Raw genomic sequence first — 13116 nt, forward strand, 5'->3', positions numbered from 1 at the left:
TCAAGAATCGACGAAACGTCAAATTTCATCCACAAATGAGACCACAGATTCGGCGCTGGTAGCTAGTAAGCAGAACAGTAAACACCAGAAGACGAATATCGAACGTGATGTTCGAAATATCAAGCCTTTTAAGTGTTATTGTCAGAAACCTGGCCACAAGGCGAATGGGTGTAGAACAAAGAAGAAACCAAATAAATTTTCAAATTCTGCGAATGCAGTGAGTACTGAAAACGAAACTGTGTTAATGGCTCTAACTGCATCTTTGTATCATAGTAATGGCTGGTATGTGGATTCGGGTATTCACGACACATGATGGATCAAAGAAACTCGTTCAACACTTTCCAATCGACCACAGCTGCTAAAGTGACAGTAGCAGATAATAGCAATCTTCAGGCTATTGGAGAAGGCGATGTTCATTTTCGAGTTACTTGTGACGACAAGAATAAACTGAGGACTGTTAATGATGTTGCGTATGTTCCAAGCCTTGCATACAACCTACTGTCGGTTAGTCAGATGACAAGACGTGTATTGTGTGTATTGTTTGACAATGCACAGTGCGGTGTATACAATATAAGTGATGTAATTGTTTCTCGAGCACCAGTAGCAACAGCAACTCAAATAAATGGTATGAAGTGCACCATTACGCAAATGTTGTAGAAATTGACAGTTATTTAGATACGTATATTCCCTGCATAAAAGGTAACAACCTTTTCCTAAAGCATCAGGTAGAAGAGTAAAAGATCTACTTGACATTGTGCATTCTGATGTTTGTGAACCAATGAGCATGGCATAGTGGGGAGGATCACGATATCTTCTCACTTTTACGGATGATCTGTCAAAACAATCTTTTGGTTATATGTTAAAATCAACAACAGTGACACATTCATCGAATTCAAAGCACGAGTAGAAAATTAAACTGGTCGAAAAATCAAAATACATCGAACAGACAATGAAAAAGAGTTTGTCAAGCGGCGCACGAAGTTATTTTTAAAGACGAATGGAATTCAACATGAAACAACAACTCCTTTCACGCCAGAACAGGGGCAATGGTGTTGCAGAACGCTTAAATCGGACCATAATTGTAAAAGCAAGATCAATGTTAACAGATGCCAGTCCAAGCAAACAATTTTGGGCTGAACCTGTAAACATAGCAATTTATTTGAAGAATCGATCTCCAACAAAAGCTGTTAAGAATGTCACTCCTGAGGAATTATGGAGTGTTGTCGTCGGATAAATTTGAGTCATTTACGAATCTTTGGACGTCGAGCATTTGTATATATACTAAAAGAAAAAAAGGACGAAATTAGAAGACAAATCTAAGGAACTTATCTCTGTCGGATATTGCAAAGATTCTAAAGCCTATCGTCTGACTGATCCAAATTCACCAAAGACAATTGTGAAAGACTGTGATGTGCAATTCATCGAAAACTCAAATTGCAGTTGTGGAAACAGTAATCCAAACAGTAACCCAATTGACGATAATCGTACAGACAGTCATCAACTAGCGCCAGCAACTAACATCACTGAAGGGGCAACTGAACTGACACAATCGTTGACAGAAATGCAGTTTATCTTGAATTAACACAAAGTGACACTGAGAAAACAGTAAATAGCAAAGTACATAGTCGCACGGAAGTTGCATAGCCAGAAATGCAACCAGAAATTAGAAAATCATCACGTGAAAGAAAACCAAATACTAAATATTTTAATGATGATTTTGCTTGTCTTCCTTGTATTTCTGAACAAAATCCGTATGAAGAAGCAATGAATTGTGGTGACTGTGAAAAATGGAAGGAAGCCTTAGATAATGAATATAAATCTTTACTTGAAAATGAAACATGGACTTTGACTGATTTACCACCAGGCAGGAAGGAAATTAATTCGAAATGGGTGTTCAAGGTGAAATAAACTTCAAAAGGCGAATTTGAACGTTATAAGGCTCGTTTTGAAGCGAAAGGTTATTCCCAAATACAAGGAATAGACTTTGATGAAACGTTCTCGCCTGTTGTTCGTCATTCTTCACTTCGCATCCTGTTAGCTTTATCAGCTGAATTTGATCTTGACATTGAACATATGGATGCTCAAACTGCGTTCCCATATGGTGATCTCGATGAACAAGTTCACATTCGTCAACCTGAAGGCTACGTGAAGAACGGCGAGGAGATGAAGGTTTGCAAGCTGACGAAGGCAATTTATGGTCTAAAACAGGCGTCACGAGTTTGGAATATGAAATTAGATGTGACATTACATAAAATGAACCTAAAGAAGTCAGAATACAATTCTTGCATTTACTTCAGAATTGAGAAACAAAATATACTCATTATAGCTGTTTATGTGAACGACTTATCATTTTCTCCAATAGAAATAATAGGTGGAAGAAAGACCTGAAGAAAGGACTAATGAATCAGTTTAAGATGAGAGATCTTGGTGAACTTAGTTGGTGTCTTGGCATGAGAATAAAATGTAACAGGAAACACGGGACGATTAGTATTGATCAAAGCAAATACGCAGCAAATTTGGTATGGAACATTGTAATCCGGTTGCATATCCATTTGAACCTGGCTCAAAGCTGCAAAAATGTGAAACTAAATTGACAGATGAGGAAAACCTTGTGTTACATCGCATTCCTTATCAGCAAGCCATAGTATCACTACTGTATTTAGATCAAAGCACAAGACTGGACATTGCGTACGCTGTGGGGGTTCTAAGTAGATTCAATTCTAATTATCGGAAAATCCACTGGGAAGCGGTCAAACAAATTATGCGATACATTAAAGGCACAGTCAATGTAGGAATAGCTTTCCGAAAAAGTGGAACAACTGAAACTGAAGGTTTCTGTGATGCTGATTATGCATCAGACCTCCATCAGCGGCTATCAACGACTGGCTATATCTTCAAGTTAGCTGGGCCAGCAGTTTCCTGGACTTCAAAACGACAACAAACTGTCGCTCTATCAACTACAGAAGCTGAGTATATGGCTCTATCAGCAGCAGCGCAAGAATTGGTATACCTCCAAGGATTGCTTCGTGAATTGTGTGTTTCACATAGTGAAAAACCAGGTAAGTGTATGCTGTGACAATAGAGGTGCCATTGCACTGAGTCACAATGGTGTGCATCACGCGCGAACAAAACACATTGACGTGAGGCACCACTATATTCATCATTTAATTAAAACAGGAAAATTCAGTGTGAACCTGTAAGTACCGATAAGCAGAAAGCTGATTTTTTGACAAAGGTAAATTTTCAGAGTTCATGAATTGACATCTCGAGAACTTGTGGGGGTGTTGGAAACAATCAATTTTACTCTTTGATGTGTTATATGTATGGTAGTTTATGTTTTCTCCTTGATCTTCGTTATGTACATCGTTGAATCAATGGTCTCTAAAAATGTGTGTTCCTGGCAATATGGTGTATTGCGTATTTGATTAAAAGGTCCACTTTATGATCTCACAGAGGACTAATTAGAGTCAATATCTAATACCCATAATGTTTGAATTTGTTTGTATCATCAGAATGCAAAGTTCATGATGGATGGCACAAATCTTAAGGAGTTGACTATAAAGACTTTTTGGAAGTTCTCGTTTGCAATATTAACTGTTACAATTGTATGATCATGGGAAAATGTCAAGACTGTCCAGGCAAACAAGCTTTCCTTGACGTGTTTGAAGCATCAGAAGATGATTTGATACCTGAAAATATACAATACAAACAATGGGTGATAAAGACAGAATGGAAATGGCGACAATTACAAAACTACACAAAGAGTTTTTTGGAGTGTTAACCAGCAAACCTTGAAAACCTGAATTACACTATTTTATTGCCAAAGTTCAGGACAAATTTCTGATAGACAAAAAGCAAACCGTGGCAGCTGAGTGGTTAGTTCTTGCCGACTTTTCAGAAAACAATTCCTTTATTGTTCAAGATGAAGTACAAGAGTACAACTGGATAAACAAAGAACCCACAATTCATCCATTTGTGTTCTATTATAAAGATCAACATAAAATCACAGTTTTTGTGTCATAAGTGACTACCCTGAGCACAATGCTACAGCAGTGCATGCTTTTCAACTGCAATTAACAAACTAGATAAAACAGGACAGAACTTCCATAAACAAACTGATCTACTTCTCTGATGGTGCTGCAAGTCAATATAAAAACAAAACAAAAGAATTATTAACATCTCCTTTGCAGGAGAAGGACATGGATTTGATGCAGAATGGCACATTTTTGCATTATGCTTCAGGAAAAATGCATGTGATTGAGTCGGGGGTGCAACAAAACAAGCTGTCACAAAATCTAGTCTTCAGTAGACCTAAGAGAACCAAATCTTGACACCTCAAGAAATGTTTAAATTATGTAAAGCAGAGGTAAAAGATTTACCAATGTTTTTAAAATGTGAGGAAATACAAGAACTCTACACCAATATCTTGGAGGAAAGATTCAAAACTTGTCAGAAGATTAAAGGCACCTGATCTTTTCATTGATTCATACACTTGCTGAAGTGTAAGATCACATCAACATTCCCTGATAGTGAACTTCCCCAGTGTGGAAAAGATGTACCAGTGACACTTAAAAATAAGGACATAGTGGCAAGGTTTTATGGTGAACAATGATGGATTGGTGAAGTTGTTATTACTGATTGTAAAAACCAATATGTGCATGTTTCATTTTACACCTACCAGGACAAAGGACTGACCGAACTTTTAACCTAATGCCAAAACTGAGTGAGGAAACTTATCTGTTGTTCAATGAACAATGTAGTACAAAAAAATAAGGTGAGTACAAGATCAATGTAATTAGCTGGCTCATTTTTTTAAAAAAAAGTGATCATAGATATGCTTAAATTATGTAACTGATATACTTTATCTATTAGTCCAGATACTGCCGACAATAAGCAAAATCTTTCCAAGTCATACCGGTAATGTTTTTTAGTAGCTTCCCATTGAGTCCCAAGGTTGAAATTTATACTGAAGTTCTAAATCATAAAGGTCTATTAAGTGGGTAATTTTCAGATTTTTAAATGGTCCCCCAACAAAGATACTGCTGGCCAGAGAATGAACAAATTCTTTTTTTTTTTTTTTTTTTTTTTTTAGATAGTGAACTTTTTTAAGTGTAAGCTTCTCACAATTGACACTCCATTAAAAGTACACTATGTAGTATAGCACCAAAAATATTAAGACCAACAAATTACTCCTTCTTTGGAGAAATACTGTTCAAAAATTTAGTTTTTTTTAAATTTGCAACCAATAAATCTGACCCATTAAAAATATATTAAGAAATACATTTAGTTAGATGACCATGGTTTTAATTCATAATCCAGTGTATGTTGAATTACATGCTTATTTGAAAGGTCTGGTGCAACTGCTTACTGTATAATTTTTTTAAAAACATGATGCTTCTAAATGCAAAAGAATGGTTGCAGCCCGAAACAAAATGAATGCTCTTTCTACATGATAACAAATTTTAAAAAAAATTAGAGTCCACCAAAAATGAGAGAATTCACCAACTGAATATCAGTTTCTTCTGAGATGGTCAAGCTACCAACACTGGACCACTTGATATGGATTGACCCAAGAATTAATATCTTTAAGTACAGAGAAAGATTTTTTCCCAATACTACCATTAACTGGAGTATATATTATCAGAGAGAAAGGTATAAAGAGTAAATTAATTAAAAGGGAAACAAGAGCAACTATCAAAATTGGACCATTTACATTTCCATGAATTGTATTAGTGGACTTAATATAAATATTCAGGTGTTATATGGAGCAGATTGATTGAAGAAGTACAAAGCGAATTTAGATTTCCATGCATCATCAATGAAGTGCAATGTGGACAATCACCACGACGGAATACAATTTACATCACCACCTTAGCAAGTACTAAATATGTGAGGCTAAATCACATCCGTTTAGTAAATAATACAAAAGTGGTGGAGAAAGAAAATGTTAATCAGCTACAATAAACGTCACTTACATTCATAAAAATTGTATATGAGTCTGATTTATTAACTAATATGTAAAAGGAAGCATTGTACCATGTTTTATGTACCCATGAGAAAATGTTTCCAACAAACTAGGGGTCATAGGCAATCATACATGTAATTTTAAATTTAAGAATAAAGGACTATTTTTCTGCAAATCCTAACCAGTACTGATACATTTAAAACCTTAAGCACAAGAAGATATTAATAAGATGACAGATAATGATATAGAATGTAGCATAAGTGCCTTCAACAATCCTTTACTGATAGTACGAAAGGTTACAGACAGGGTTCACCTCATGCTACATGCATGTACTTTCCATAGACATATAGAGACTGAGGGAGATACATCAGTGTATATCAATGAACTGTTAGTACATTTTGAGGAAGTGAAGTACTTTAGTTTGGTGGATTTGGCAATTGGCAGATGAGATTAAATGACAATTCAAAACCATACTCAGCATTTTTATATGATGGAATAAACTTTCAGTTTAAAGTATTACCATTTGGGCTAAAGATATTTGTTTCAGTATTTATACAAGCCTTAGGTCAAGCTCTTAGCAGTCAGTTACTGGAAGAACTTTCAATCTACGTCGATCTTTCAGCCGGTCGGTGATGACATAATCGAGGCACATGCCCTGCAATGTTTTTAAATGATTTTACAGAAACTATTTGCTAAAAAAATCATTTTTGCTTTACTTGCAGCTTTATATGTCAGGTTCATTATGAGGTGCCCAACATTTCATTACTGGTCATAATTGTTGTGATATTTACGTGGTAGTAAGACACAGCACGAAATTCGTAAAAGTTTGCAATGAAAAATTGGTGGCACTATGACTTTGTGATCGGTGCATGTTACATAATATGTTGCTGTGCATTGAAATTTAGCTAACATATTGAATTTTTCTTTAAACTTGGTGGAGGTCTGTAATTGTCACCAATCTCGAGAAAATTGATCTGATGTAGCATACTCATTTGTGGTCACACAGTGCCAGCAATAATGCTAAGGTGATATATCCAGAACATTCCTCATATTTCATAAATGGTTTGAGATACCAAAATGAGAGTTTGACAAACGACAGCACACAAACAGGAGAGTATTTTGCCATACGGTTATTATGTAATTCTTCATTATCTACCATATTGTTCCACTAACTACAGACATTTCCAGTGAAGGAATGTTATTTTTAAGAGCCATCAACAGCTGGTGAAGCAAGAAATGGTATGGGCTTTGGAACAACATAAATGAACTCATTACATGTTTATTTCATACTGAGGATGTGCTTTTTTCATAAAATGCTCACCTTAGTTTTCACCAGTTCCTCTCTTGATAAATTTAATGAACCACTGTGTACGGATTCTCTCACAACTGTGTCTGCACAACACGTTAGTGAGGTTAGACTGTGTAAACTCTGATGAGTTTTGGCAAAAGAAGCACATTTTAACATGGCAACAAGAAAATGTGTAGGTTTTCCTCAAAATTCCCCATTTATGACACTTCTCTGAAAGTTACAAATGGTTAACAAACAAGGAGAAAATTAATCGTTGTATTTTTGGTGGAATTCTTTTTGGATACTAACCACAGAAGAGGTGACAAATCTTTTTGAATAGGCACCATGCAAATGTGGGCATGAGGGGCGTCTCTTAATATTTACAAAACATGTGAGTGTAGGATTCAGTTTAGAATAGCACTTACCCTCCAGCACTCAGTATTTACCCTACAGTGCCTGCCCAGAGCCCCACCACCACTGATCTCCCCCATTGTCTGCGCATCTACCAGCTATGGTACTCTGCCTGCACCAGCCAAAACACAGTTCTTGGGTCACAACTGGCAGAATTTCAATAGTCCTATCTCCAGTCCTGGGTTTCTCATCTTTGAATGCCTGATACAGTTAATGCAGGTTTCCCAACACAAGTCATTTTTGTGTATGAACCCTGAAACCCTGCTCATTAACAGAAGCAAAATCCTTCTTCCCAGGCAAATAGTGGCTTATTATGTCTGTTGTAGAATATGACACCATTCACAATTGTTCACTTAAGACACATGTAGGTCTTGGCTTGGGATTCTCTAAGATACCACATTTGTTTTGCTTTTCTCACTAAATAATTAGAGGATCCACATTCATTTTCAATCCTTCGAAAGCTCCAACTTTTCAGAAGAAGTGTCAGCATCTGCATCTTCTCACTGTCTGCGGTGCTGGTCCTGAATTTCTCTTTCAATTGCTTTACCATTTCAGATTCAACATTTGTTTCATAATCTGCATTTTTTCCACACTAGGTATGTATTTACTTTGCAATAACTCAGAACTTGCTCAATGTTTTTCTGCACATATGTTTTCTTTTCCAGTCTGTTCTTTATCACTGGGGATTTGCAAGAGATAACAAACTATCATTTAATGCATCTACAGCAACTTTTGGGGCTGCAGATGTGTGACTCATCTGAAGAGCAATACACGTTCGTGGTTTCCACGTGTTTCAATGTAGCTGAGTCGGCCACCCACCCTTGTCCCTGAGTTAATTTTTTTCTACATTTACCACATATTTTGTAATCTGTCATTATGCCACTAATCATCTGCATTTGCACTTTACATAGATTTTTCTTACATCTGCTGTGTCCATCTTTCCTGAATGGGTTACAGCAATACATGATGATCTCAAACTTCATCTCCAAGAGGATTTGTATAATTTCAACACACATGACCTATTGCAGCAACTATCTGTGTACACGTTGCAGACACGCTACCATCCAATATTTGTTAGGTTGTTAACGCCCCGCCTACATCGTTACCTTCCAGTGCATTGTTAGACCACCACTTTTTTTTGACAATAAACATGTTTTTCAGTGCTTTGTGTCATATTGTCAGACTCTGAACACAATTTATTTTGCATGAACAACACATTCCTGTATGTATTAATTAATACCTCATAAACCCATTATCACCCCAACTTGACTTTTTACTGTTGTACAGTGTAACATGAAGAAGAAAATATATTATTTCATCAGTTTCATAGCTGGCATGTTTCTCAATATTCAAGGTCAAAGGTCAAGGTCACTGACGTTAATTGTGTACATTCTTCAACTATGGCAATCTCACATATCATTGAAAAGCTTGTTTCAAGAACTTTCCAAAATTACCTGATTCACTCTTGTGTCTTTATTAGAATGGAAATTTCAGCTGTTTTTGTCAGCAGTACTTGTCGAATTATCAGCACATTTTTAGAGCTTCAAGTAGCCATTACTCCTGTCTTACTTGTGCTAAAATTCTGTAATTTGTTATTTTTCATTCTCTTGTCATAAGCAATGAACACACCAAATTTCATGAATATTGAAATAGATCAGGTTGAAAATTGTACTTTTCTGTGTTTATCTGACATGGAATGACTCGTTTTTATCTTTTTTCCTTTTAATCCTTTCCTTTTCACCTTTTGTATGAAGCAGAAAACTATCACCATAATCATGATACTAAGACCTTATAATAGGAGAGCAGGTTATACAGGGTGTTACAAAAAGGTATGGCCAAACTTTCAGGAAACAATCCTCACACACACATAAAGAAAAGATGTTATGTGGACATGTGTCCGGAAACACTTAATTTCCATGTTAGAGCTCATTTTAGTTTCGTCAGTATGTACTGTACTTCCTCAATTCACCGCCATGATTTCATATGGGACACTCTACCTGTGCTGCTAGAACATGTGCCTTTACAAGTACGACACAACATGTGGTTCATGCACGATGGAGCACCTGCACATTTCAGTCGAAGTGTTCGTATGTTTCTTAACAACAGATTCGGTGATCGATGCATTGGTAGAGGTGGACCAATTCCATGGCCTCCACGCTCTCCTGACCTCAACCCTCTTGACTCTCATTTATGTGGGCATTTGAAAGGTCTTGTCTACGCAACCCCGGTACCAAATGTAGAGACTCTTCGTGCTTGTATTGTGGATGGCTGTGATGGAATACGCCATTCTCCAGGGCTGCATCAGCGCATCAGGGATTCCATGTGACGGAGGATGGATGCATGTATCCTTGCTAATGGAGGACATTTTGAACATTTCCTGTAACAAAGTGTTTGAAATCATGCTGGTACATTCTGTTGCTGTGTGTTTCCATTCCATGATTAATGTGATTTGAAGAGAAGTAATACAATGAGCTCTAACATGGAAATTAAGCGTTTCTGGACACATGTCCACATAACATATTTTCTTCCTTTGTGTGTGAGGAATATTTCCTGAAAGTTCGGCCGTACCTTTTTGTAACACCCTGTATAATAACCATTTTGATTTTTCCAGCATAATTATTCATAGTTTTCTTATCAGGTTGCCTACTAGACTGAAAAACCATCATGACAATGTATCTAATTGACTGCCATTTCATATGAGATGCTATTTCTCAATAATGACATGCCTCGCTACTTCATTTTCATCACTGGCACCACAGCACGCACACAATGCATTAGGAACAGCATTGATGTGCCTGGTACATATGTCACTCCATATTTTGATCTACATAATATTGCTATCTCCAAAAACAGTATCAATCAATAGCTCACAGAGTAAATTTTATACATGAGATATTTCATCTACCTTTTTTCAATTACTGTAGAAGTAACATGGGGTCAAATTTCTGACACTACTCTGTTTGTTTTAGTGTAACTCAAACCATGTACACAAAATATGAATCATTCTGTATAGAAAGTGAACATTTCAGAAGTAATTTTCTGTTAATCAGTAATGTAACAAAACAAATCTGTAAGCATGCAAAACTCTGAAACCCTTAACATGGGATTATAAAAGAAAGAAGTTATTTTGAAATAACAAATGAATGGAGAGGTGAAACAATTAGTAATAGGGTAAAAGGAACTACTACTATCAATAAGTAAGATATTATGTAACAGACTACTGCACACAATGAAGTAGAGGAGTATATATGTAAAATAAGTTACAAATGTAAGACAGGACACAAGATAAGATAAAAAATACAACATTATAGCAAGGTTTATGATACATTAATAAATAATATAGAGAAAATTTATAACTGGTAGAAAATAAACTTTTTCTCGCTAGCATTGAAATTTCAATACAAAACTTTCCAAGAAGAGACTTAACTCTGTCAAAATTTTAGGTCTGGTACTAATTTTATATTAACCACAACAGAGCAGAAAGTAAAAAAGAAGTCCATAAATGGAAAAAAGGTCGTTAAGATTTGAGCGTGATGCTATGTCATCACTAAAAGCATGCACAGTATAAGTGCTATCTTACGTCAATTTCGCCTCGACTTTCCAAAGTATCTAAAGAATCAAGAGTTGTACTCTTATACAGAATGGGTAATGCTGAATATATAAACTTGTACTTAGGAAACTCGGGCAATAGCCTCAGACCACAGGGCACATACAGCTACTTCTGCATTTGATCACTTGGGCCTTAGAAACACAAATGTCTCTACAACTTCTTAAACAGTGACAACAAACTGCAGAACTCTGGGATCATGATCTAGGTTAGTGGCGTTGCAAAAGGAGTTAATTAAGACCAAATAATATGTAGAAAGGTTATCAGAAGCGTTGAAAAAATCCAGACCAAATGGAATTAAAATCATGCCGTATGTTTTATTACAGATGAAAAGAGTGGAAGTAAATACAAGTGTAGCCTTTGTAGCAAATAAGAAAATTAAAAATACTACAAGTATTAAAGGAAACACAAATATTATATTAAAACTGGTTTTAAAAATAAGAAAGAGATATACTGTGGCAATCACTTGAAGCTATGGACCAACACTCAGATGCTGTTGAGGTATAACACCTCTACAAATATTTACAGTTATTTCAAGCAGAATGACCTCCTCCAAACCAACAAGCACGAATTCTGAAAACCTCCATCACACAACACCCCCTACACTTTTTTGTATTTATTTATTTGTTTTACTCCACATACCATCCTCAAAGATAAAGATTGAGGGAATAAGGTAGATGGAATATTTCCTGATTTATAAAAACAATTCGACTTAATACTGTACCAATGTTTATTATCAAAAGTATGGTGATATGGGTATCAGACAACATTTGTGGCTGGGTTGATGTTTTCTATGTAAACAGGGTACAGCATGTTTTATCTTAGATTGAGACTCTTCAACAAAAGTACTTTCTGGTGCACACAACACAACAGCAACACCAGAAATCCTGGAGCAGGTACATAAATACCACAGCCAACTGTTTTCCTATAGATCTTGCATGTCATTCTGACGGACAAAGACAAATTGAACCTGGAAAGAAGTATGGAAAAAGATGATGTCCATACCACCGTTAAGTCCAGCACAGCTGGAAAATCGCCAGGATACATGGGATTCCCATTTAATTCTACCATATGTACTGGGATATCATCAGGGACATCTTCACCAGTCATAAATGATGTGATTGGTGGTCAGAAAATACCAGAAGATTTCAAAAAGTAACACACTATCTTAATGCTGAAGAAAGCAGCATTGTGAAAAATGGAGGATTACAGACATATCACACTGACTACAATACAGCAGCACAATGCACGGCAGACAAATTAAAAGTGCTGATGAAGAAAATGATACACCCTCACCAGACATGTGCCATGCCCAGAAGGGCCACCTATGAGGCTTTAGCCGAATATAGAGAAGTCATAGGCATTACAGCAGTAAACAAATTCGACGCTGCGATTGTGCTGATGGACTTTGATAAGGCCTTCACTAGAGTGAACGACGGCTATCTTTACAAGATTCTAGAAAAACTATGCCTGGATACTCTTTCATCTGAATAATAACGAATATACTTAAGAGCACCACCTCCAGGCCATAAATAAACGGCCGTAACACAAAACTGATGGAAGTTCAGAGGTTGGTGAGACAAGGCTGCCCACTCTCAGTGGCATTATTTGCAATGGCCCTGGATCCCCTGCAGCGGAAAACCAACACCATCACTGGAATCAAGTTGCCCGGCACTACAGTGAAATGTAAAGCTTACACTGACAACATAGGATCCTTCATAAAGACAAGACAGACTTTTCAAGAATACAAGAACCCACCAAAATGTTGAAAAAGTGGCAAGGCCCAAAATAAATCCACACAAAACTTCACTCGTATTTATCGGAAACCACAAACTTAACAAAGGG

At 36.4% G+C, this 13116-nt stretch overlaps 1 protein-coding gene across 1 annotated transcript; it reads left to right on the forward strand.

Annotated features, from left to right (window-relative positions):
* The first annotated feature begins 2399 nt into the window (after window positions 1-2399).
* On the forward strand, window positions 2400-3311 carry LOC124719844 (secreted RxLR effector protein 161-like). The gene is made up of 4 exons (XM_047245030.1): window positions 2400-2519; window positions 2570-3059; window positions 3178-3196; window positions 3248-3311. The coding sequence occupies exons 1-4, from the start codon at window positions 2400-2402 to the stop codon at window positions 3309-3311; spliced, it is 693 nt and encodes a 230-aa protein (XP_047100986.1).
* The last annotated feature ends 9805 nt before the right edge of the window (window positions 3312-13116 follow it).

Source organism: Schistocerca piceifrons, chromosome 11 (assembly GCF_021461385.2).
Source record: "Schistocerca piceifrons isolate TAMUIC-IGC-003096 chromosome 11, iqSchPice1.1, whole genome shotgun sequence".
NCBI classification, from domain to species: Eukaryota; Metazoa; Arthropoda; class Insecta; order Orthoptera; family Acrididae; genus Schistocerca; species Schistocerca piceifrons.

What these genes read in the sequence shown, in the direction of transcription:
- LOC124719844 (XM_047245030.1), top strand. Translation starts at nt 2,400, where the DNA reads ATGAATCAGTTTAAGATGAGAGATCTTGGTGAACTTAGTTGGTGTCTT. An exon ending in GCAAATACGCAGCAAATTTG is followed by an intron (nt 2,520 to 2,569) that starts GTATGGAACATT and finishes CCTGGCTCAAAG; the next exon opens with CTGCAAAAATGTGAAACTAA.